At 41.4% G+C, this 24,799-nt stretch overlaps 1 protein-coding gene across 1 annotated transcript in view; it reads left to right on the plus strand.

Annotated features, from left to right (window-relative positions):
- The first annotated feature begins 653 nt into the window (after positions 1 to 653).
- Positions 654 to 24,799, plus strand: part of IYD (iodotyrosine deiodinase) — a 33,425-nt gene continuing 9,279 nt past the window's right edge. Inside the window, exons 1-4 of the mRNA XM_074948606.1 lie at positions 654 to 958; positions 19,023 to 19,217; positions 21,948 to 22,107; positions 23,591 to 23,747. Of these exons, the coding sequence (XP_074804707.1) occupies positions 772 to 958; positions 19,023 to 19,217; positions 21,948 to 22,107; positions 23,591 to 23,747 (699 nt within the window). The 5' untranslated portion in view covers positions 654 to 771. The remainder of the gene's footprint in view (positions 959 to 19,022; positions 19,218 to 21,947; positions 22,108 to 23,590; positions 23,748 to 24,799) is intronic.

Genomic DNA, 24,799 nt, shown 5'->3' on the forward strand with positions numbered 1-24,799 from the left:
TTTTGGGGAGGGGAGGCTCAATCGTAATTTTTGAATGCTTCGGGTTGGCAATGCTGAAATAAAGAAACAAAACAAATGGAAGACAAGACCATAACGTGGGTGTAGACAACTAGGACTGGCAGAGGGGCAGGGGACGGAGATGGGGGGATATAGCTGCCTCCCCAGCAATGTAGAGATTGCATTTATAAATAAAGGAAAAACAGTATTTGGAACAGAAGCTCGTTTACCTCACTTCATTAGAAGTCGACAAATTTAGTCATGGTATACAAGTACTCGTTAAAATGATATTCAGCAGTTTAACTCCAATTTAACTTTACCCCTCCCATATTAAATAAATGGGTAAATAAATAATAAAGTTGGCTTTGCTCCTGCACAAAAACAGAAGAAAGGCAATAGAAAACAAAATAAGAAAGTGTGATTGTGGGAGCCCCAGGACTCCCACCATTCCCTAACTATGATGCAGAAACTGAAAAGACATTGCTAAGATCACAGGGAGAGAGAGCCAGCATTTTGAAAACTGCTCAGTTGTGTCAGATTTTAAAGAGGATGCCAGCAAATGAGGTATGCTACAGAGTTGCAGCCAAAAGGAATGTTTGCCCTGAGTCTGGAAAACAACAGAACCAGAGTATTGAACTTTCCCCTTTCTCACTGCATGTTTTGTTCCACCCCTTTTTGCTTATCACCCTCCAACCAGTCCCCATTTTCTTTCTTTTTGGGAAAGAAACTGTCAGTGTAAGGGAAGGTGCATCCTTCTAAATTAAACTCCAGGTCATGGAACGCTTTTCTTCCCTGACCCCAGTCTTTATAGCAATTATATGTGTTTTGATTGGGATAATACTGAAAAGCAACAGGAAAAGCAGCAAGAAAGGGAAGAGTGAGACTAAAAATAAATCTGAATCTTGCCCATGGGTGGATGACGACCTCAGAGACAGCACTGACCTTCATGTAGAGGAAGAAGGTAAGGAAAACAGAACTCTACTTTGCATTTTTGTGTTTAATTTTCATCTGTTGGTATGAATAGGGGAGCCACGATCCTCTGGACTAATTAGACAGAGTTAGTCTGCGACATAGCTTTGCTGCTACAATGCACTGTAGTGCTTTCAGTAGTACAGAGATCACAAATTCTACCTCTGGCAGAATAAGTCAGACCATCCCAAAGTAGCAAGTACTGGGCAACACGATTAATTTAAATAAAGTAATTAATTGTGGGTCAGATTTTCTCTGAGATATAATTGTGAGAGGGGGCTAAAGAAGAGGAAATTGCCTCTCATTATGTTAGGAATGTAGGACTGGGATCTGCTTGGAAGTATGCTGGGGGTCACATTTTTCAAGAAATAGGTAGGCAGAGAATTTGAACTTACAAAATGTGGCATTGATTTTTGCACTGGGAACCGCTAGCCAAGGCCTCTGTACTTATGTGGCGTCTCTGGCCTATGCTAGCAGATCCTGATGCAGTATTGGTATGTAAGTGTGTATGTGCACAAAATATAGAGTTCCTCCTTTTTGCTCTTTGAATATACTTTCTAAGTTCTCTCTGTTTCTTCTTAAACTAATGCTGCAGATTTTTGCCCCCTGTAATTTTTAGAGCTCTTTTAAAAACTCTCATTTGATGTAAACTACTGTTTCAGCCATTGTGGTTTTAAAGTTTTATATTTAGGTTTTTATCTCACAATGATACATGCTCTCCCAGAGCCCATGTCTCCAATTCTTCAAACTTCAACCAGTTTTCTGCTCTTCTGTCTGTTGCTAATAAACATTACCTATCTATTTCACAAGCCTTTTGAAGTTTCATTTACTAGTATCAGGTTTCAGAGTGGTAGCCGTGTTAGTCTATATCAGCAAAAATAACGAGGAGTCCTTGTGGCACCTTAGAGACTAACAAATTTATTTGGGCATAAGCTTTCATGGGTTAGAACCCACTTCATCAGATGCATGGAGTCAAAATACAGGAGCACGTATAAATACATGAAAGGATGGGGGTTCCTTATACTGCTGTTAATTGATGTATCTCATTAAACTGACCTCACACTTGGTAAAGCAACCCCCATCCTTTCATGTATTTATACCTGCTCCTTGTATTTTCACTCCATGCATCTGATGAAGTGGATTATAACCCACGAAAGCTTATGCCCAAATAAATTTGTTATTTACTAGTATGTATATCCAAAATCTCAATAATGGAACCTCATTAAGTTGTAGTCACTGTTTCCTAAATTATCTATAACTTTTTACAATAATCACTTCATCTACCATAACCTCCTTACACAATGTAAAAACTAATCCCCTACAAAATTAACAAAAAGAAAAGGAGTACTTGTGGCACCTTAGAGACTAACCAATTTATTTGAGCATGAGCTTTCGTGAGCTACAGCTCACGAAAGCTCATGCTCAAATAAATTGGTTAGTCTCTAAGGTGCCACAAGTACTCCTTTTCTTTTTGCGAATACAGACTAACACGGCTGTTACTCTGAAACCTACAAAATTAACAAAGTCCTTTCCTTTTATCACTTTATGCTTGAATATTCTAGTTAAACTATGGCAAATTAAAATCCCCGTGGCCAATTAAAGTGATGATCTGTGAATTCTCAGTGTGGCACTTTGACTATGAATGTCTCCATCAATTTAAAACGTACATTTTCTAAATAAGCAAAAAAGATATAAGTCCTTCAAGAGGGACCTTAGTGCCAACGGGTCATATTTAAAATGTTTTACATTTTTTCTTTTACATGCTTCTTTTTTTTTAAATGCCAGTAATTTAAAATGGGCCAACTTAAAATTTTGTTCAAAATATTCACAGTCAAATTAAATTTAACTTTCATATGCAAACAGATATTTTTGTCCTGTTAGAAAAAGGGAGATTTTTAGACAAACTTCCTCCATTTACTGTAACTATAACACAACAAACATCCCCCTAGTACAGTAGGATTTTTTCACTTTTGAACAATAAGCAATAATCCCTCCTCCATGTGCTGTGAGGCTGTCATAAATATAAAGGGAAGGGTAAACACCTTTAAAATCCCTCCTGGCCAGAGGAAAAACCCTTTCACCTGTAGAGGGTTAAGAAGCGAGGATAACCTCGCTGGCACCTGACCACAATGACCAGTGAGGAGACAAGATACTTTCAAAGCTGGAGGGAGGGAGAAACAAAGGGTCTGGGTCTGTCTGTGTGATGCTTTTGTCGGGGACAGAACAGGAATGGAGTCTTAGAATTTAGTAAGTAATCTAGCTAGATATGCGTTAGATTATGATTTCTTTAAATGGCTGAGAAAATAAGCTGTGCTGAATGGAATGGATATTCCTGTTTGTGTCTTTTTGTAACTTAAGGTTTTGCCTAGAGGGATTCTCTATGTTTTGAATCTAATTACCCTGTATGGTATTTACCATCCTGATTTTACAGAGGTGATTCTTTTCTACTTTCTCTTCTATTAAAATTCTTCTTTTAAGAAACTGAATGTTTTTTTCATTGTTCTTAAGATCCAAGGATTTGGGTCTGTGGTCACCTGTGCAAATTGGTGAGGATTTTTATCAAGCCTTCCCCAGGAAAGGGGGTGTAAAGGTAAGGGAGGATTTTGGGGGGAAAGATGTTTCCAAATGGGCTCTTTCCTAATAATAATAATACCGGTGTTAGACGTTTGGTGGTGGCAGCGAAAATCCAAGGGCAAAGGGTAAAATAGTTTGTACCTTGGGGAAGTTTTAACCTAAGCTGGTAAAAGTAAGCTTAGGAGGTTTTCATGCAGGTCCCCACATCTGTACCCTAGCGTTCAGAGTGGGGAAGGAACCTTGACAGAGGCTTAAAGTCCAACATCTCTGCTAGGCAAGCACCTCTTTTTATCTCTAGAGAAGTTAAAAGAGCAAAGCCACAACGTGCTCTGAGCAAATTCTGCTCTGCTTCAGGGATATCCCAGAGATTTACGTAGAACTGAGATCAGAATATGGCCCTCCCTGTAGTGATTTATTGAGCTAGTAATGCCTTAATTAAAAGTCAGATCATACTCCCTTTGAAATCTGTAGTAAAACTTCCATTGACTTCAGTAGGTGCAGGAACAGAGTCCCTGGTTATTAACAGAGTTTCCATTATAAACTATATTTTATTTAAATAGCTTCACTCACTTTCTTAGGCTCATTTCTACCTGAAATGTCTCCGTTTGACCTGTAGTTAGAGGAAAAGTTGTTCTGTGGAAAGTTTCAGTTGAATGGAACCAGGTAGTGTTAAGATGTTGTCAACACTAGAAATTGTTCTGCTATAACTATACTGGTATAGTTAAAGCAGTACAACCTCCCTAGTGTGGATGCAGTTGTATCAGTATAAAAGTGCTTTATATCTGTATAGCTGCTTTCACACTAGTGCCCTGCCTACACTGCAAATGCTTTGCTGGCATGGCTATGCTGATATAGCAATACTGGCAGAGTCCCCTCATGTAGATGCAGCTTATGCTGAGAGGAGTTCTGTCAGCATAATAACACCATTTCCCCAAATGACACTAGCTACGCTGACAGAAGCTCGCTTTCATCCACATAGCTGCAACTACAGTGGGGGTTGTGCTGGTTAGCTGTGTTGGCTATAGGGTGTGGGTTGTTTCAAACTTCTGACCGACATAGCTATGCCAACAAAATCATAATGTAGACCTGGCCTACAGCTATTTTTGTAAAAATAAATAAATCACACTTCTAACCAAAATAGTTATGCTGGTAAAACTTCCAAGCAGAGACCAGGTCTAAGATAAGGGACTTGGAAAATAAAGTCTTACAGTTTTGGGGGAAAAAAATTTATTATGCTTCTTGTTCAACCATATTTGAGAAGCAGCTTGGTGTAAAACTGCACCGGAAAAACTGACCAGCAATTCTCCACCAGTGGTAGTAATGAAGGAGGCTGTAGTACAAACAGGGCTCAAGTGTTACCTTCCCCACTGCCCAGGGTGGGCCCTGTCTGTCATTGTACTGGTTGTGAATTACGGGTCTTAATTTTCCTAGTGAAGACAAGGCCAAGGAGAGGTAGAACACAGTGTCTTTTATTTTGTTATTTTTTTTAACCAGATGGAATATTTTAAATTTATTTGCTTCAAATCCTCATCTCTGCAAGAGCTATTTCTGCTGTTTTCTGTGATGTGGACCCCTGTTCATTAGCAACTGGCTTGAGATCTCCTATCCAGTTCACACCCACCAACCAAAAGCCATCAGATGGGAATGAATTTTGGTGCAAATACCAACATAGGTGTTGAAAATATCAATAAGATGTTACAATTTTGCAGTCAGAGGGCATCTGGAATCGCTGTCCCCACTTTGTGTGAAAAAACATGGTTATGATAACTCTGTTTTCCTAGTTAAAATTATTGCTTGTTTATTGTCTAAGAGATTAAACTAAACCAAATTGAGGCCATTTTAATTCTGAACAAGAGAATGTGCACAGAGGTTTAATGCAGTTTAACTAATCCACTTTAAAACCATACGTTAGTTAATTCCAATAAACTTTCCTGAGCATCCTTGTGTAGACAAGCCCTAAGTTTCATTTTTCTTCCTGGTTCTTGGAAGAAGCCACTCAACCCCACTGAAGCTGCTTTACTGTGTCATGAGCAAGAGAACACACATGTTGCGAAAGAAAGAAGGGAAAATAATATGATGCTAGTTCGATGGACAAGTGACAGCTGCTATCTAGCACACAGCAAGGCAGAAGAAGGAGACAGGGTCATCTTCTGTGAACCAAGAAGTAAAAGAGATGTGGGGCCGTACAGTTCAATACAGTACAAACTTGGTCTATACTGGACCATGACTCTCAATTTTTTAACAAACTGGGGGTAAGTTGCCTGGACATAAAGCAAACCACACATAGGTAGTGCTTTTACTGAATCAGCACCCATAAGACTCAAGTGATATTCTTTGTATCCATTAGCACTAGCACTTGCTTATCCATCCATCCATCAATCCATCCATCCAGCGAGCCTAAAAATGGTGCAGTGCTTTGAAAATGACATACCTTTTGAGCAGTAACAGACTAGGTACAGTTAGTTTTACTGCTTGGCTGGACTCACCAGAGCTGCTTAATGGAATTAAATCACAGAGCGTGAAAAGGTTAGATGCTACGGAGCTTTTTGTTGTTGTTCTTTCTCCAGTTTAAGAGAAGAATATTGCTTGGAGCCATCCGAATACCAATCATTTGCTAAGTGGAAGGCACACAGTACATTCATTTAGTGTCACGAGTGTCAGCACAGCAGATCTGTTTGCTCTTCTATTTCTATCCCCCTAGAAATTTCCTCATTTGTGTAGCTTTTGTAGGCATGTGAGATTTTCTTCTTCTCTACATCTACAATAGCTATTTGCATCCGTCACAGCCATGTTCCAAGGCACTGTTCTGTTACCAAAATAGCACTATGAGCACTTCAGTATTGTTGAAAACTATGGTAAACATATTTCTCTAACCTTGCCTTGAACAATGAAAGAGACTGAGCACCTCTTATAGCAACAAACTGTGAATTTCATAGCTGCAGTACATAGTAACAGAAGCCCAGATTTTTGAAGGTATTTAGACATTGCTGCACAGTGTTTCAACTCCTAACTGATTTCGGAGACTAAATCTCATTTTCAAAAGGGATTTAGACACTTATGAGCCTAAATCCAATTGCCAATCAATGAGATTTAGGCTCCTAAGTGTCTAAATCCTTTTTGAAAATGAGATTTAGCCTCCTAAATCAGTTAGGTGTTACAACACCTAAATGCCTTTAAACATCTGGGCCAAAATGCTTTGCCTCTGTAAGCAGAGTCAGGATGAGCTCTACCCTGACATCTCATGGCGAGTCATGGTGGGTTGTGGAAAAGAACCTCAGCGGCTGATCTCATTTGCATAGGCACACCCACCCTGCCTAGATGGTCACTTTGGCCGTTGTAGGAGCCCCAGTTTCTCTGTTATTGGGGCAGGAGTAAACTGTTATTATCCTGATTATGTGAATCAAGGACAGTGGAACTGTACTTGGCCTTTTGTTATGATGGAGGGACTCACCATCAACTAAGCAGCACTCACTAGGCAAGGGTCCTGCGTTCCAAAAACCCAGTGAATGGAGAGAGGCTGGGGACAGGTATTAATACTTGGTGGTATGGGCCCCCTGCTGAGGGCCTTACATGCTAATTGCACTTCCTCCTCTCTCCACTGTGGAATATCAGAGCTAATTTTGATTCTGTTAGGAGTCTAGTTACAGGCTGCTGAGCTGAATTAACTTTGGGCTAATGGTGCACCAGCACTGAGGCTCCCCTACTACAAGCTGAAATCACAAAAGAGCTAAACTTACTAAGAGCTGAAATCACTGAGTGTTGTGTTAAGTATTGGGGGAGCCTGAAGATATATGGCAGAGCAGAGCAGTTTGCGGGATGGCGGGCAGAGCAAAGCAGCTTGTCAGATGCCAGGAGCAGCTCATGGGGGTGGCTGGCAGAGCGGAGTCATAGAATCATAGAATATCAGGGTTGGAAGGGACCCCAGAAGGTCATCTAGTCCAACCCCCTGCTCGAAGCAGGACCAATTCCCAGTTAAATCATCCCAGCCAGGGCTTTGTCAAGCCTGACCTTAAAAACCTCTAAGGAAGGAGATTCTACCACCTCCCGAGGTAACGCATTCCAGTGTTTCACCACCCTCTTAGTGAAAAAGTTTTTCCTAATATCCAATCTAAACCTCCCCCATTGCAACTTGAGACCATTACTCCTCGTTCTGTCATCTGCTACCATTGAGAACAGTCTAGAGCCATCCTCTTTGGAACCCCCTTTCAGGTAGTTGAAAGCAGCTATCAAATCCCCCCTCATTCTTCTCTTCTGCAGACTAAACAATCCCAGCTCCCTCAGCCTCTCTTCATAAGTCATGTGCTCTAGACCCCTAATCATTTTTGTTGCCCTTCGCTGGACTCTCTCCAATTTATCCACATCCTTCTTGTAGTGTGGGGCCCAAAACTGGACACAGTACTCCAGATGAGGCCTCACCAGTGTCGAATAGAGGGGAACGATCACATCCCTCGATCTGCTCGCTATGCCCCTACTTATACATCCCAAAATGCCATTGGCCTTCTTGGCAACAAGGGCACACTGTTGACTCATATCCAGCTTCTCGTCCACTGTCACCCCTAGGTCCTTTTCCGCAGAACTGCTGCCTAGCCATTCGGTCCCTAGTCTGTAGCGGTGCATTGGATTCTTCCATCCTAAGTGCAGGACCCTGCACTTATCCTTATTGAACCTCATCAGATTTCTTTTGGCCCAATCCTCCAATTTGTCTAGGTCCTTCTGTATCCTATCCCTCCCCTCCAGCGTATCTACCACTCCTCCCAGTTTAGTATCATCTGCAAATTTGCTGAGAGTGCAATCCACACCAGCCTCCAGATCATTTATGAAGATATTGAACAAAACCGGCCCCAGGACCGACCCCTGGGGCACTCCACTTGACACCGGCTGCCAACTAGACATGGAGCCATTGATCACTACCCGTTGAGCCCGACAATCTAGCCAGCTTTCTACCCACCTTATAGTGCATTCATCTAGCCCATACTTCCTTAACTTGCTGACAAGAATACTGTGGGAGACCGTGTCAAAAGCTTTGCTAAAGTCAAGAAACAATACATCCACTGCTTTCCCTTCATCCACAGAACCAGTAATCTCATCATAAAAGGCGATTAGATTAGTCAGGCATGACCTTCCCTTGGTGAATCCATGCTGACTGTTCCTGATCACTTTCCTCTCATGTAAGTGCTTCAGGATTGATTCTTTGAGGACCTGCTCCATGATTTTTCCAGGGACTGAGGTGAGGCTGACTGGCCTGTAGTTCCCAGGATCCTCCTTCTTCCCTTTTTTAAAGATTGGCACTACATTAGCCTTTTTCCAGTCATCCGGGACTTCCCCCGTTCGCCACGAGTTTTCAAAGATAATGGCCAAGGGCTCTGCAATCACAGCCGCCAATTCCTTCAGCACTCTCGGATGTAACTCGTCCGGCCCCATGGACTTGTGCACGTCCAGCTTTTCTAAATAGTCCCTAACCACCTCTATCTCCACAGAGGGCTGGCCATCTCTTCCCCATTCTGTGATGCCCAGCGCAGCAGTCTGGGAGCTGACCTTGTTAGTGAAAACAGAGGCAAAAAAAGCATTGAGTACATTAGCTTTTTCCACATCCTCTGTCACTAGGTTGCCTCCCTCATTCAGTAAGGGGCCCACACTTTCCTTGGCTTTCTTCTTGTTGCCAACATACCTGAAGAAACCCTTCTTGTTACTCTTGACATCTCTTGCTAGCTGCAGCTCCAGGTGCGATTTGGCCCTCCTTATATCTTTCCTACATGCCCGAGCAATATTTTTATACTCTTCCCTGGTCATATGTCCAACCTTCCACTTCTTGTAAGCTTCTTTTTTATTTTTAAGATCCGCTAGGATTTCACCATTAAGCCAAGCTGGTCGCTTGCCATGTTTACTATTCTTTCGACTCATCGGGATGGTTTGTCCCTGTAACCTCAACAGGGATTCCTTGAAATACAGCCAGCTCTCCTGGACTCCCTTCCCCTTCATGATAGTCCCCCAGGGGATCCTACCCATCCGTTCCCTGAGGGAGTCGAAGTCTGCTTTCCTGAAGTCCAGGGTCCGTATCCTGCTGCTTACCTTTCTTCCCTGCGTCAGGATCCTGAACTCAACCAACTCATGGTCACTGCCTCCCAGATTCCCATCTACTTTTGCTTCCCCCACTAATTCTACCCGGTTTGTGAGCAGCAGGTCAAGAAAAGCGCCCCCCCTAGTTGGCTCCCCTAGCACTTGCGCCAGGAAATTGTCCCCTACGCTTTCCAAAAACTTCCTGGATTGTCTATGCACCGCTGTATTGCTCTCCCAGCAGATATCAGGAAAATTAAAGTCACCCATGAGAATCAGGGCATGCGATCTAGTAGCTTCCGTGAGTTGCCGGAAGAAAGCCTCATCCACCTCATCCCCCTGGTCCGGTGGTCTATAGCAGACTCCCACCACTACATCACTCTTGTTGCACACACTTCTAAACTTAATCCAGAGACACTCAGGTTTTTCCACAGTTTCGTACCGGAGCTCTGAGCAGTCATACTGCTCCCTTACATACAGTGCTACTCCCCCACCTTTTCTGCCCTGCCTGTCCTTCCTGAACAGTTTATAACCATCCATGACTGTACTCCAGTCATGTGAGTTATCCCACCAAGTCTCTGTTATTCCAATCACGTCATAGTGCCTTGACATCACCAGGACCTCCAGTTCTCCCTGCTTGTTTCCAAGGCTTTGTGCATTTGTATATAAGCACTTGAGATAACCTGTTGATTGCCCCTCATTCCCAGTATGAGGCAGGAGCCCTCCCCTCACAGACATTCCTGCCTGTGCTTCCTCCCGGTATCCCGCTTTCCCACTTACCTCAGGGCTTTGGTCTCCTTCCCCCGGTGAACCTAGTTTAAAGCCCTCCTCACTAGGTTAGCCAGCCTGCTGGCTAACCTAGTGAGTCCAGTCCTATGGAGAGATGGGGCAATCAGCCTTGGACCATGTAAGGTGCCCCTTAACGCCCCCCATCTCCACCCAGGTTGGAGGTAAAACTCTGCAGATAAACTTTCAAACTTTGGGGCTGCCCTGACCAGAGACAGAGACTTTTGTGTCATTGGACTTTTGGGACTTTGGGTGATTTTGGGTTGCTGGACTCAAGAGCCAAAGGGAAAGGACACGCCCCAATTTGCTTGGGGTGGGTTTTTTGCTCATAGGTTGCGTTATGAATCCTGTTGGTGGTGTTTCCCCAACATAATGCCACATTGTTTCTCTCTGTTATTAAAAGGCTTTTTGCTACACTCAGAGTCTGTGTTTGCGAGAGGGGAAGTATTGGCTCTTGGAGGCGCCCAGCGGGGGTGGTATATATTTGTCCCAGGTCACTGGGTGGGGGCTCGAGCCGGTTTTGCATCGTGTTCTTGGAATGGAACCCCTAGATACTGAACCCGGCCCTTGTTGCTGCCAGCTCTGACGAGCAGAAGGGTTACCCCTCCAACTCATTGAGATTTTTACAGTTATTCCACCTAGATCTAGACTGTTGCTGAGACAAGTTCAGACTAGTGAGTCCACCATTAACTATTAAAAGTTCAGGATCTTAATATACAGATCACCTCTGAAATGTCTTCGTAATCTTTGTAAGCGGTGTTTTTGTAGCTGTGTTGGTCCCAGGATATTAGAGAGACAAGGTGGATGGAGGTAATATCTTCTTCAGGCCTGAAGAAGAGCTCTGTGTAAACTCAAAAGTTTGTCTCTCTGACCAACAAAAGTTGGTCTAATAAAAGATATTACCTTGCCCACCTTGTCTCTTCATAATCTTTCCCCGTTAACTATTGCCATATTCCACTAAGACACAAGTCGGGAAGAAATGCAAGTCTCTTTCTGGAGCAGATGTTAAGATCAGTGGAGATTTGTGATAATGGAAAGTAAGCAAGTGAAATTGCTTTGTAAAGATGCATATAAAGCCAATTTACAGTAACAGACAAGGATCATTCAAAACAAAGTGAGCTGTTCTTACCCTTGTTGCCCTAAGAATCATCCACTGAGATCATTAGCACTGGCAAGGGTGTGCTACAGTTATATAGAAGAGGTCCTATTTTAGTGAAGCCTGAGCCTGGCAATATACTCTCGTTAAATGCACTCACCCTTTCTTCTAAAAGTGTAATGCATGTATACAGTGTAATTTATAAGACCTAAAGAGGAATCTCTCCACCTCTCAACTACTGCTTCTGCTCCCATGAGGTTGGCAATGTTCAGAGGTCTTCTTTTCATGTCAGTACATCCCTCTTAATATTATGATATTAGCTGTTGTGAATTATACAATAATAAACTTCAGCATATGAAGAATACAAACTGTTCATCTTAATTCTGTACAATTTGACACACCTCTTTTATTAATGGCTGTGTTTATGCCTTGTAATAGCTTACATATTAGTGTAGTTATCCCTCTAATAATTTTTTTACTGGTTTTGCAATAGGCTTACAAAGAGTGCTGACAAAGCAGGGCGTTCTGTTCATCGACCTGCTTAAGAGCCAAGGTCAGACCAGTAGGTCTCCTCCAACAACTGGCCTAATAGAAAGTGCTGTACATTTCACGGGTGGTGTTTCTTTAATTCTGAATGCCAGACTAATCCTCATTGTAAAGAGGCAACCAATGAGAGAGAATGGGGGCTACCATTTTCTAGAGTCCTCTTCATATGGATATGTTAGGGTATTTTCTCCAAACACATTTCAGTTTGCAAAAACTCACTACAGACACATTGATAGGAATGATCTCTATAGCATGTCAGCATCTCTGTTGCTTTAGATATAGTATTAGGAATCAATACAGTCTGTCTTGTTAACTTCCACAAATACACCAGTCTGACACATATCTAGAACTGGGTTTGAAACCAAATACCAATTGTGGGCCAAATTCCATCTTCAGATACGTGCACAACTCCCGTTGACTTCACTAGGAGTTGTGTGCAGTACATGTAAATGAGGGCAGAATTTGGCCCTTTTAGTTTTGGGAATGTGTGTGATCAGGGTAACTGATTTCTTTTACAGAAGTACCAAGGGTATGATAAAGATGTGTGAATGTGCAGTTGATCAGATATGGAGCCAGCAAAGGACACTGGTCAGTTAGAAGCAGCGGTGTGCTGAAATCTGATTCACAGTGGCATCCTAAACTGGTGTCATTTTATGTCTCTGTGGACTGCTTACATATTGTCTTTGTGCAGTTTTTATGGAGTGCTTTGGGTCAAGGTTACCAGAAGATGGTTCCACCATGTAAACCCCAATTTCTTGTGTGCTAGGTTCAAGGAGGAAGGGAGCCGTCAGCCCTGCCCATCTCTCTTGTCTCTCCCCTCCCTACACCCCCAACCTGCTATCTCCCAGGTGTTCACAGCCCAGTGTGTGGTGCTCCTGCTGCTACTTTGGTGGTGACCACAGCAACTTTACAATGTTTGTCCTAGTTAGTATTTTGGCATGCTGCCACCATATTCCTGAGGAATGAAAAGTGAGAGAAAGAAAATCACCATTTTTTAACAGTTTGTAACTCAGCAAGAACTGAAGGGAATTTCATGGGACAAACGAGTCACCTCTGTAGCTTGAGGATTTTTCCCTTTCTGAATATTAAAGACATGCTACAAACAATGGAGATGTGAGAGCTTTTGAAGCAAAAGTCATCAGGATCCTTTAAAATGGAAAGTGTTAGGCCACCTAAATATCGGGGCTGCTCTCAGCTCCCCCTATAACACAGTTTGCATAAGATGCATAATAGCTACCTTGGAAGGATATGCATTCTCCTTGACATAGAGGTTTTCTTTTTCACGTTGGAGATCAATAATGTTTGGGCAAAAATGTTAGTCTCTTACTTTTTACCCTTGTCCTTGTGCCAGCTCCTTACAAATAATGTATGCACATGGTAAATGAAAATGAAATGTTACCAATATTGCAGTGATTTCTTTTTATGTACAATGAAATGCATATGGTCCAAAGTCCAGAATCTCTTTGGATTCTAAGTATGAAATTGGATAGGCTGCAATGCCTCCCATTTGCTAAGCTATCCTTGGAAACATTTTTAAACCTGTTTATAGAATGAGCAAATACATTGTATGGGTCCCCCAAAAAACTTCATAGACTAAAATTGAGAGATAATTTCTGTTTGAACCTGTTCAAGATCATATAGCGACCCTCTTGGGACTGTGTAGTATCCCCTTTATTTTGGAATAATAGCCAAATGACAATTAATAAGATCATAAAAGAAAATATTCCAATTTTTTCAACTCTCTGTCTTGGCAGATGACTTAGTATTATTGAATGTCCATTATATAAAGGCGAAATGGGTTTCACTAAATTTAATAATTGCAAAAAAAAAAACAAGTTTTATCCTAAGAAGTCTTATATGCTTGCGGAATGTATAAGGGGAGGAATGGATCTCCAAGCCAACAGAAATCTCATCTTATCAAAAAAATAAAAAGCAAGATTTCAGTGACATGTAAGAATAGTTTTTAGGTTCTAAGAAAGGGAATAAATGATATGGCTAGATTCTCGCTGGAAAGTATTAAGGGAGACTATGCTAGGCTGGGGAAGATGCTTAAGGAAATCGAGGCTCAGGTGATCTTTTGTGGGATTCTGCCTGTTCCTAGAGAAGGGCAACAAAGGTGTGACAAGATTATGACTATCAATAGATGGCTTAGGTAGTGGTGCTATAAGGAGGGCATTGGGATGTCTGGCCACTGGGAGGCATTAATGGACAGAGGACAGTTCTCTTGGGATGGACTTCATCTGAGTAGGGAAGGAAATAGACTTCTAGGATGGAGGCTGGCACAACTGATTAAGAGAGCTTTAAACTAGGAATTTGGGGGAGATGGTTGGGAGATGTCCGGGTAATCTCCACGCCAGATTTTAGCATTGAGAGGGAAGAAAATGAAGTAAGAAAGAATATAGCCTTGGGTAGGAGAATGTATACAAGGAGGAAGGACAGTGTGGATGCCAGCCTAATAGGTTATATTGGCTGTAGAATGACCGTGCCTAATAGGATACAGAATGTGAGTGAGGCCAAACAGCAAAAATTAAGATGTTTGTACACCAATGTGAGAAGCCTAGGTAACAAAATGGAGGCACTAGAGCTACTGGTGCAGGAAGTGAAACCAGATATTATAGGGATAACAGAAACATGGTGGAATAGTAGTCATGACTGGACTACAGGTATTGAAGAGTATGTGCTGTTTAGGAAAGACCGAAATAAAGGTAAAGGTGGTGGAGTAGCATTGTAGATCAATGATGAGGTTGAATATAAAGAAATAAGAAGCAATGGAATGGGTAAGACAGAGTCTGTCTGGGCAAAAATTACATTGGGGATTTTCCACTGAATGCATCCGGTGAAGTGAAATGTAGCTCACGAAAGCTTATGCTCAAATAAATTTGTTAGTCTCTAAGGTGCCACAAGTCCTCCTTTTCTTATTGGGGAAGAAAACTACTAGAGCCTCCCCTGGGATAGTGCTCGGGGTGTGCTATAGACCGCCAGGATCTAATTTGGATATGGATAGAGTCCTCTTTAATGTTTTTAATGAAGTAAATACTAATGGAAACTGCGTGATCATGGGAGACTTTAACTTCCCAGATATAGACTGGAGGACGAGTGCTAGTAATAATAATAGGGCTCAGGTTTTCCTAGATGTGATAGCTGATGGATTCCTTCATCAAGTAGTTGCTGAACCAACTAGAGGGGATGCCATTTTAGATTTGGTTTTGGTGAGTCGTGAGGACTTCATAGAAGAAATGGTTGTAGGGGACAATCTTGGTTCAAGTGATCATGAGCTAATTCAGTTCAAACTGAACAGAAGGATTAATAAAAATAAATCTGCAACTAGGATTTTTGATTTCAAAAGGGCTGACTTTCAAAAATTAAGGAAATTAGTTACGGAAGTGGATTGGACTGAAGAATTTATGGATCTAAAGGCAGAGGAGGCCTGGGATTACTTCAAGTCAAAGCTGCAGAAGCTATCGGAAGCCTGCATCCCAAGAAAGGGGAAAAAATTCATAGGCAGGAGTTGTAGACCAAGCTGGATGAGCAAGCATCTCAAAGAGGTGATTAAGAAAAAGCAGAAAGCATACAGGGAGTGGAAGATGGGAGGGATCAGCATGGAAAGCTACCTTATTGAGGTCAGAACACGTAGGGATAAAGTAAGACAGGCTAAAAGTCAAGTAGAGTTGGACCTTGCAAAGGGAATTAAAACCAATAGTAAAACGTTCTATAGCCATATAAATAAGAAGAAAACAAAGAAAGAAGAAGTGGGACCGCTAAACACTGAGGATGGAGTGGAGGTCAAGGATAATCTAGGCCTGGCCCAATATCTAAACAAATACTTTGCCTCAGTCTTTAACAAGGCTAATGAGGATCTTAGGGGTAATGGTAGCATGACAAATGGGAATGAGGATATGGAGGTAGATATTACCATATCTGAGGTAGAAGCGAAACTCGAACAGCTTAATGGGACTAAATCGGGGGGCCCAGATAATCTTCATCTAAGAATATTAAAGGAATTGGCACATGAAATTGCAAGCCCATTAGCAAGAATTTTGAATGAATCTGTAAACTCAGGGGTTGTACCGTATGATTGGAGAATTGCTAACATAGTTCCTATTTTTAAGAAAGGAAAAAAAGTGATCCGGGTAACTACAGGCCTGGTAGTTTGACATCTGTAGTATGCAAGGTCTTGGAAAAAATTTTGAAGGAGAAAGTAGTTAAGGACATTGAGGTCAATGGTAAATGGGACAAAATACAACATGGTTTTACAAAAGGTAGATCATGCCAAACCAACCTGATCTCCTTCTTTGAGAAAGTAACAGATTTTTTAGACAAAGGAAACGCAGCAGATCTAATTTACCTAGATTTCAGTAAGGCGTCTGATACCATGCCACATGGGGAATTATTAGTTAAATTGGAAAAGATGGGGATCAATATGAAAATTGAAAGGTGGATAAGGAATTGGTTAAAGGGGGTCCTACTGAAAGGTGAACTGTCAGGCTGGAGGGAGGTTACCAGTGGAGTTCCTCAGGAATCAGTTTTGGGACCAATCTTATTTAACCTTTTTATTACTGACCTCGACACAAAAAGTGGGAGTGTGCTAATAAAGTTTGCTGATGATACAAAGCTGGAAGGTATTGCCAATTTAGAGAAGGACCGGGATATCATACAGGAGGATCTGGATGACCTTGTAAACTGGAGTAATAGTAATAGGATGAAATTTAATAGAGAGAAGTGTAAGGTTATGCATTTAGGGATTAATAACAAGAATTTTAGTTTTCAGCCGGGGACGCATCAATTAGAAGTAACGGAGGAGGAGAAGGACCTTGGAGTATTGGTTGATCATAGGATGCGTATGAGCCACCAATGTGATATGGTCATGAAAAAAGCTAACGTGGTCTTGGGATGCATCAGGCGAGGTATTTCCAGTAGAGATAAGGAGGTTTTAGTACTGTTATACAAGGCACTGGTGAGACCTCACCTGGAATACTGTGTGCAGTTCTGGTCTCCCACGTTTAAGAAGGATGAATTCAAACTGGAACAGGTACAGAGAAGGGCTACTAGGATGATCTGAGGAATGGAAAACTTGTCTTATGAAAGGAGACTCAAGGAGTTTGGCTTGTTTAGCCTAACTAAAAGAAGGTTGAGGGGAGATATGATTGCTCTCTATAAATATATCAGAGGGATAAATACCGGAGAGGGAGAGGAATTATTTAAGCTCAGTACCAATGTGGACACAAGAACAAAGGGATATAAACTGGTCATTGGGAAGTTTAGACTTGAAATTAGACGAAGGTTTCTAACCATCAGAGGAGTGAACTTTTGGAATAGTCTTCCAAGGGAAGCAGTGGGAGCAAAAGACCTGTCTGGCTTTAAGATTAAACTCGATAAGTTTATGGAGGAGATGGTATGATGGGATAACATGATTTTGGTAATTAATTGATCTTTAACTATTCATGGTAAATAGGCCCAATGGCCTGTGGTGGGATGTTAGATGGGGTGGGATCTGAGTTACTACAGAAAATTCTTTCCTGGATATCTGGCTGGTGAATCTTGCCCATATGCTCAGGGTTTAGCCGATGGCCATATTTGGGGTCGGAGAGTGGAATTTTCCTCCAGGGGAGATTGGAAGAGGCCCTGGAGGTTTTTCACCTTCCTCTGTAGCATGGGGCATGGGTCACTTGCTGGAGGATCTCTGCTCCTTGAAGTCTTTAAACCACGATTTGAGGACTTCAATAGCTCAGACATAGGTGAGAGGTTTCTCGTAGGAGTGGATGGGTGAGATTCTGTGCCCTGCGTTGTGCAGGTCGGACTAGATGATCATAATGGTCCCTTCTGACCGTAATATCTATGAATTTATGAAAGGGAAAGAGGTAGAGACCGGCAGTACATGAGCTGATGTAGTCAGTCATGCAGACACAAAAACATTATAAGAAAATTAACACTTTGTCTTCTTTTCTGTGTTTTGTTCAACTTAGAAAAAACATTGTTAGTTAAAAATCCTTTTTTTTTTTTTAAGCCACACTTTCTACCTTCTGGGTCCATTAGGGATGAGACTAAGTTGGTGGAATTGTTATTAACACTCTTTAAGCACAGTTTGCTTGGCTGATTTGGGCCAGGCCCAGGCTAAAATTGTTATGACTAGTTCCCATCGGCCAAACAAACTGGCCCTGAGCCTCCTCTCACCTACACAAGTGCAAATTAGGAATAAATTCACTGAAGAAGTCAATAAAGTTATGTCTGTGTAAACAGATGTGAGTAGAGAATCAGGCCAGCTGTGTGTTAATGTATGTTAGCAGGAAGCATTTTAAATCAATGTTTTATCTCCAGTTTAATATGGGTTTGTCACAAGTGTAGATGCCCCTCTTTCCCTCTCCCAATGCTGTCACACAGAAAATGCACTGTGAAACCACAGACCTTAACCACAAAGTCACATTTGAACTGAGCTCTGCATTATAGCACCTTTAGTATGAGACATGACCATGGACAGAGGCTGGCAATCAACCCCAAAAGGAAATTTCACATATTTGTAATTAGCCCTTTCTTGACTTTGTTCATTTGAATGACCTTTCAGGGGTATGCTTTGGGGAAAACAAGTGTAGCACTCACATTTTATTTTTGTTAATTTAGCTGAATCTTCGCTATAATGTATTCTCTCTTTCACAGCAAGGTCTTATTCTTTAACCCAGTTTTCTGGATGCATTGATTGAAGCACAACAGGTCATGACTTGATGATGGGTCACACAAGGAGTCAGTGGCTGTAGCATGATTAGAACCTGGAATGCTCCTGGTCATTTGTTTTAAACAGCCTCTTTATTCAGTGCATTTTACAACTAGAGCTGGAGATTAATGCTCTCTGTCATCTGGCAGCTAGGAATTCTGGTTCTCCAGTGAGGTACAGGTACAAATTTAGGTTAAAACATATTACGGTGATTAATGTCAAATATATTTATGGCTTCGTCCAGCAAGAAGAAAATCCTTACCATAGTGCATGCATTCTGCTCCTTCTTTACAGATGCTGATGGCGACTGGCAGGGATTAGATGAAAACATTGCACATGTCTCCTTCTCTGCTGAGCGTTACTCCGAGGATGAAATGATTAAAAGGTCAAAGGAATTTTATGAGCTTCTCAATAAGAGACGGTCTGTCAGATTTATAAGCAATGAGCCAGTCCCCAGAGAGGTCATTAATAATGTCATCAAAGCAGCAGGTATGGTACTGAATGAATGAATCTCTTGAGAGTGACAGAAGCACTGGTCTCCTGCTCCACAAATGCATAAGATAAGAGTGATCTGGAAAGACATAGGGAATTAAATCTTAGAAGATGCCAACCATGCTCCTAGTTTTAAATGCAGGCCTATTGAATCGGCACTGAATAAGCATTCAGAAACACTTGAACAGCACCAATGTGACTACCAGGGTAACCTTTGGAATCCTGACCAAGGTCATGTGGCTGGGATTGGGAAATACATTTTAGTTCTTTGCCAGAACTCCTGTGTGTCAGTCTCTTACTGCAGGGCCAGACTCAACTCCGCTGTAATCCCATTGACTTCAGTCAGGGATGAATTTGACCCCCATTATTTATCTTGTCCTAGAATTTGGCTGCTTTTAGTAAAGCCTAAAATTGTGAGAAGGATTAGAGTAGGTTTCAGCAGCCTCAAGCAGGATTACTAATACAGAGATCCCAGCCACTATTTGCAGTGGATTGTTTCCGTGTTTAAAAGTCTGTGAGCTGTTTTGTTACTGTACCTGCATGTAAGGAGATGGCGATGTATTTCAATTAGCTGGCAATCATTAAAAAACTGAACGTGTTCTGGCACATGCAACAAAATGAACAAGCCTGCAGCATAGATGAAGTGCTCTGAAAGCTTTGAGGAGTGGAGAAAGGGGAAAAAACAAACATCATCAGTTCTTGTCTGACTCTCAGGAGAAACAAAGTAATTGATAAACCACATTTAATTTGGGAGTGAGAGTGGTATCTTTAAATAGTTTGTTCATGGTGCATCTCAAACTTAAGCAGGGCTTTGGTTAGCAAATGGTCATTTGTTTCTAAGACCTACAAACAGTTAAAACTGTTTAAAAGAGGGGCAGGGGAGCAGAGTCCATTCAGTCAATATGAAGATCTGATCAGGCTCTTTTATACCCACTTTACTTCTTTAAGGCATTTAAGTCTTGCAAAATGTATATATTCTATAGCTTTGATTTTATTCGTTTTCAGCCAGTTAAATACTCTTTCCACTGTATTTGTGCATGGTAATTAGGACTGAGTGAACAAGTTCAGATTTCATAAACACTTACATGTGCCAGCTGCCTTTGGGTCTGTCAAATCAAACCTGTATGCTCTTTGGCAGATGTTTGCATCCTAATATTCCTATTCTTTGTGTAAATTGGAAACTCATTCCTTTTGGCTGCTAGGATGGTTTGCCCGAAGGCCATCAGCTTTTTCCCTGAAGCCAAACAAAGCCTTTGGTTTTAATTGGCTATACATTCAGGCTGGTTGCTGCTTTACTTTGATTTTAATACATTGCATTAGTATTACTATTTGGCACTTAGATGCCTGCTGACAGGCACCTTACATGTGTGAAATTAAAAAATATCTAAATTCTTTCTTCTCATTTAAAGACAGTAATTGGAACAGACATTAGATAAGAACTAACCAGTGGATTTAACATGTCTGACATTGATCGGAACTGTGATGGCATAGTCTCCTCTTAAAGGCAGTATTGCCTAGTGAAAGTCTATCCCACCACCTGGTGTCGCTCTTCAAGAGTTAAAACGTCCATTTATAGATACAAGGAACTCGGAGATACTGAGAGAGAAGTGGTCCTGGGAGTAAGAATGGTTTAGGATGAAACCTTGTTCTTTAGGGGCCTGGGGCCAGGAGCCTTGCAGAGAGGGTGGGGCAAGGCTTCCCTCTCTCCCAGCCAATGGAGGATTATCTGGGAAAAGGTGACCAGTATAAATGCTGCCTCCTTCCTCATAGCAGTACAGGTGCCTGAGATACTGAAGGGAATAAGAAGGCTCCTCAATTAGTAGAGAACAGACATCAGCAGCAGAAGACTGCCAAACCCTCTGAGGATGAAGTGGGGTCAGCTGAGGTATAACAACTGCTTGAATTACCCAGCTCCTAAGGAGAAAAATAAAGATTGAGAGTAACCCTGGGGGAATGGGAACAGGGTTTCAGGGGCAGGCTTCAGAAGAACCTTGAAAGCCAGAAGCACCTTTTGAGACTATTTGGAACTTTTTGTTATGGATCATTTTGTAGGAGGTTTTGTAATAAACAAGCCCAAGGCAGATATAATTAAGACAAGCATCAGGAGTGCCTGAAGTGGACGGACAGTAACGACAGGGGGTGTGAGTGATTGCTGGACCCAGACTAGAAGGAGACTTAGTCTGTAAAAGAAAGCTTACTGGAACTGGTGAGGTTTTTATCTGCATTCAGTTTTATTACCGTACTAGACATAGACTTGTGTGTTTTATTTTATTTTGCTTGGTAATTCAGTTTGTTTTGTCTGTTACTACTTGGAACCTCTTAAATCCTATTTTCTGTATTTAATAAAATCACTTTTTACTTATTAATTAACCCAGAGTATGTATTAATACTTGGCGGGAGCAAACAGCTGTGCATATCTCTCTATCAGTGTTACAGAAGGAGAGTGAGGCAGAGAGTAAGTGCAGTACCACATTGATGCTGCAGGAGGCACTACAGCACAGGCATGCCCTGCAACAGGAACTTTAGCCTTTCCTCCATGAAGAGAATGAACTGAGACCATCAACATCAATGGATATGAATATCTTCTTTCCCATTTGGTCAGCTTGCTTTCTTATTGCTCTGTAATTCAGTCCTGTATCCCCCAGAAAGATGATCTGACTCTTCTTTTTTTTTTCCCCTTAGCATTTTGTTGGTTGATTTTTAACGTTTGCATTTATTTGCATAAAGGAACTTCTCCAAGTGGAGCACACACTGAGCCTTGGACCTTTGTGGTAGTGCAGGATCCTGAAGTAAAACATAGGATTCGGGAGATCATCGAAGAGGAGGAGGAAATAAACTACAAGAAAAGAATGGGAGACCGATGGGTTAATGACCTGAAGAGACTGAGGTACAAAAATCAAGGCAAATAACGGGCCAAGATTTTTCCAAAGTGACCTGAGAATTTTGAGTGCCTGACTTGAGACATCTTGAAAGAACCTGATTTTTATAAAAGGATGAGCACCCACCTTGTCAAAACTGGCCCATTAAGTGTCTCAAGCTGAACACCTGAATACTGAGCCACCCAAAATTGTTAGTCAGTTTTACAAATCTTGGGCAAGGTAAATAAATAAATCTAACTGCAAGCAAGAAAGACAAAAGAAAAGGCCTGTTAGGGAATTTTATTCACACTAGCACTGCTTGTTTTTCCTCTTACTTCAAGGAAAAACAGAATTATTCAGCTCAGTTTAAAATCCTATTTTTTTTAGCCTTTTTGAGCATTCTGGGGGTTATAATGGATCACAAATTGAATATGAGCTAACAACGTGATACAGTTGCAAAAAAGGCTAATATAATTCTGGGATGTGCTAATTGGAGTGTTGTATGTCATACACAGGAGATAATTGCCCCACTCTTGTTGGCACTGGGGAGGCCTCAGCTGGAGTACTGTGTCCAGTTGTGGGCACCATACTTTAAGAAAGATGTGGACACTTTGGAGAGCGTCCAGAAGACAGCAACAAAAATGATAAAATGAGGAAAGGCTTTTTAAAAAGCATGTTTAGTTTTGAGGAAAAGAAGACTGAGGGAGCACCTGATAAGTCTTCAGATATGTTAGGGGCTGTTATAAAGTGGGTGGGGATCAATTGTTCTTCATGTACACTTATTTATTTATTACAGTGGTAATTATTATGCTGGTGCAAGATCAAACTACATGTGTACTATGTATGTAATTAAAATATCTCTCTCTTTGCATAATGAGATGAGATATACATGAAAATAGGAAGAAATAGTTCTTTTATACATCCTTTTAGGCCATCTCATAAATTCCTATAACAACATATATGGAACCAAAGTGACTGAAGCACAAAAGAGATGACCTACACAAGGACAGGTCAATGATCTAGGTTAGATGGACATGTACTACACAAAATAGCTTTAAAACTTATCCAAAGTTCCCAAGTCAGTGGCCCACCAGTAAGCACCACTGACTACAGTGGGAGTTATAGGAACCCAGAAATTCTGAAAATCATGCCACTGTCTTAGTTCCCAGTGCCTGTGGGTGAGTGCTCATGAGGTCAGTCCTCAGGTAGGAGGGGATATATCTGCACCATATTCTCATGCAACTGCACACTAGAGAGCAGGCAAGTAAAATCTTTCTCTCATCCAGACTGAGAGTGCTGGGACCCAGGGTTCTAATTCAGGCCTGTTTCTAGGAAAACATCCAACAAACTTCATTTAAATGTTGTTTAAGATCAATAACTAAGCAGTAGCTTAAAAAACACCTGTTATAGCTGTTGTACATCTGTACCAACCTTTTATAGCCAACACATATATATGATAGTGAAAACAATGAGACAGCAGAATAAATGTCTTCAAAAATCACCTTTTTGCAGAACAAACTGGATAAAAGTATACCTGGATACAGCTCCCTACCTGATCCTCATTTTTAAGCAGGTGTACGGGATGCTTCCAAATGGCCAAAAGAAGACCCATTACTACAATGAGATCAGTGTTTCTATTGCCTGTGGTCTTCTCCTTGCTGCACTGCAGGTACGCTGACAGCATGCCGTACAGTCAGAGTTGGTATAAACTAGGGTTGGGTTGGGCTGGGTAAGAATAGAACTGAACCTTTGCCCCAAACTTGGATTAAACCCAAATCTTATTTTTGAGGTTTGAAAAAGCTTAACTTGCTATTTTAAAAAAAATAAAAATAAAAAAATCACTCAAGTGAAAGTTTGAAGCTGAAATGTTCATCTATTGATAGCATGCATTGTCATGGACAAAATGACCTTGTGGACTAGCTAGATATAGGCCCAACTTTGAGAAGGTAAATCTTTCTCCATCCATACTGGCTAACAGTAAGAAGAACTTAATTTAAGCAATGTGCTTCGTGTTATTTGCACCTCCTTTTAGACAATAAATTCAGGTGCATACAGGTTTAATACTGTCTTATTAATAGAGCTGCAGTAGAAACCAACTTAAGCACTCATAACTCTTGTACTACACTAATAATGATGCTAGGGTTCTCAGGTTACCAGTATGTCAGTCTTAAAATGATATGCCATTACCATAACACAACGTCCTTTCATGAATCCCCAGGGCAGTCTTGCTTTGAGATCAGTTTCAGTGTTGCTATGCCGGTTATTTGGGGGGTGGGGGAAAGCAGGCATATGTTTTGTTTAACAGCCAGTGCAGTTTGTTGTTTTGTTCAAGGCATTTCTAAAGATGAATTTATTTCTAACGAGTTTAAAGCTCTGAACTGTATATACTGGACAATCAGATTGTTTGACTAGTCTCTCAACATTTAATTCTAGTCCTTATGTCTAATGTACACAAAAATGTTTAAATAGTGAATTTTTTAAACTGTTAAATCATTAATGGACCACAATAACAGTAAGCCAATCCATTACCAGACTCTTCTCTTTTAGTCTAAATTTTTCCGAACCCTTCGTTCTGAAGGAAAATCGTCACAGCAGGAAATCTGAGGAGGGAGCAGTGCACGAGATTTAATTGTAACCCTGGTTTGTTGCTCCTCTGCAACTGTGTATGGGTACTATATGTCTATACTGCAATGTAAGCCAGGCTCAGACTCAGGCTTGAGC

Source organism: Natator depressus, chromosome 3 (genome assembly GCF_965152275.1).
Source record: "Natator depressus isolate rNatDep1 chromosome 3, rNatDep2.hap1, whole genome shotgun sequence".
In the NCBI taxonomy this organism is placed as follows: Eukaryota; Metazoa; Chordata; order Testudines; family Cheloniidae; genus Natator; species Natator depressus.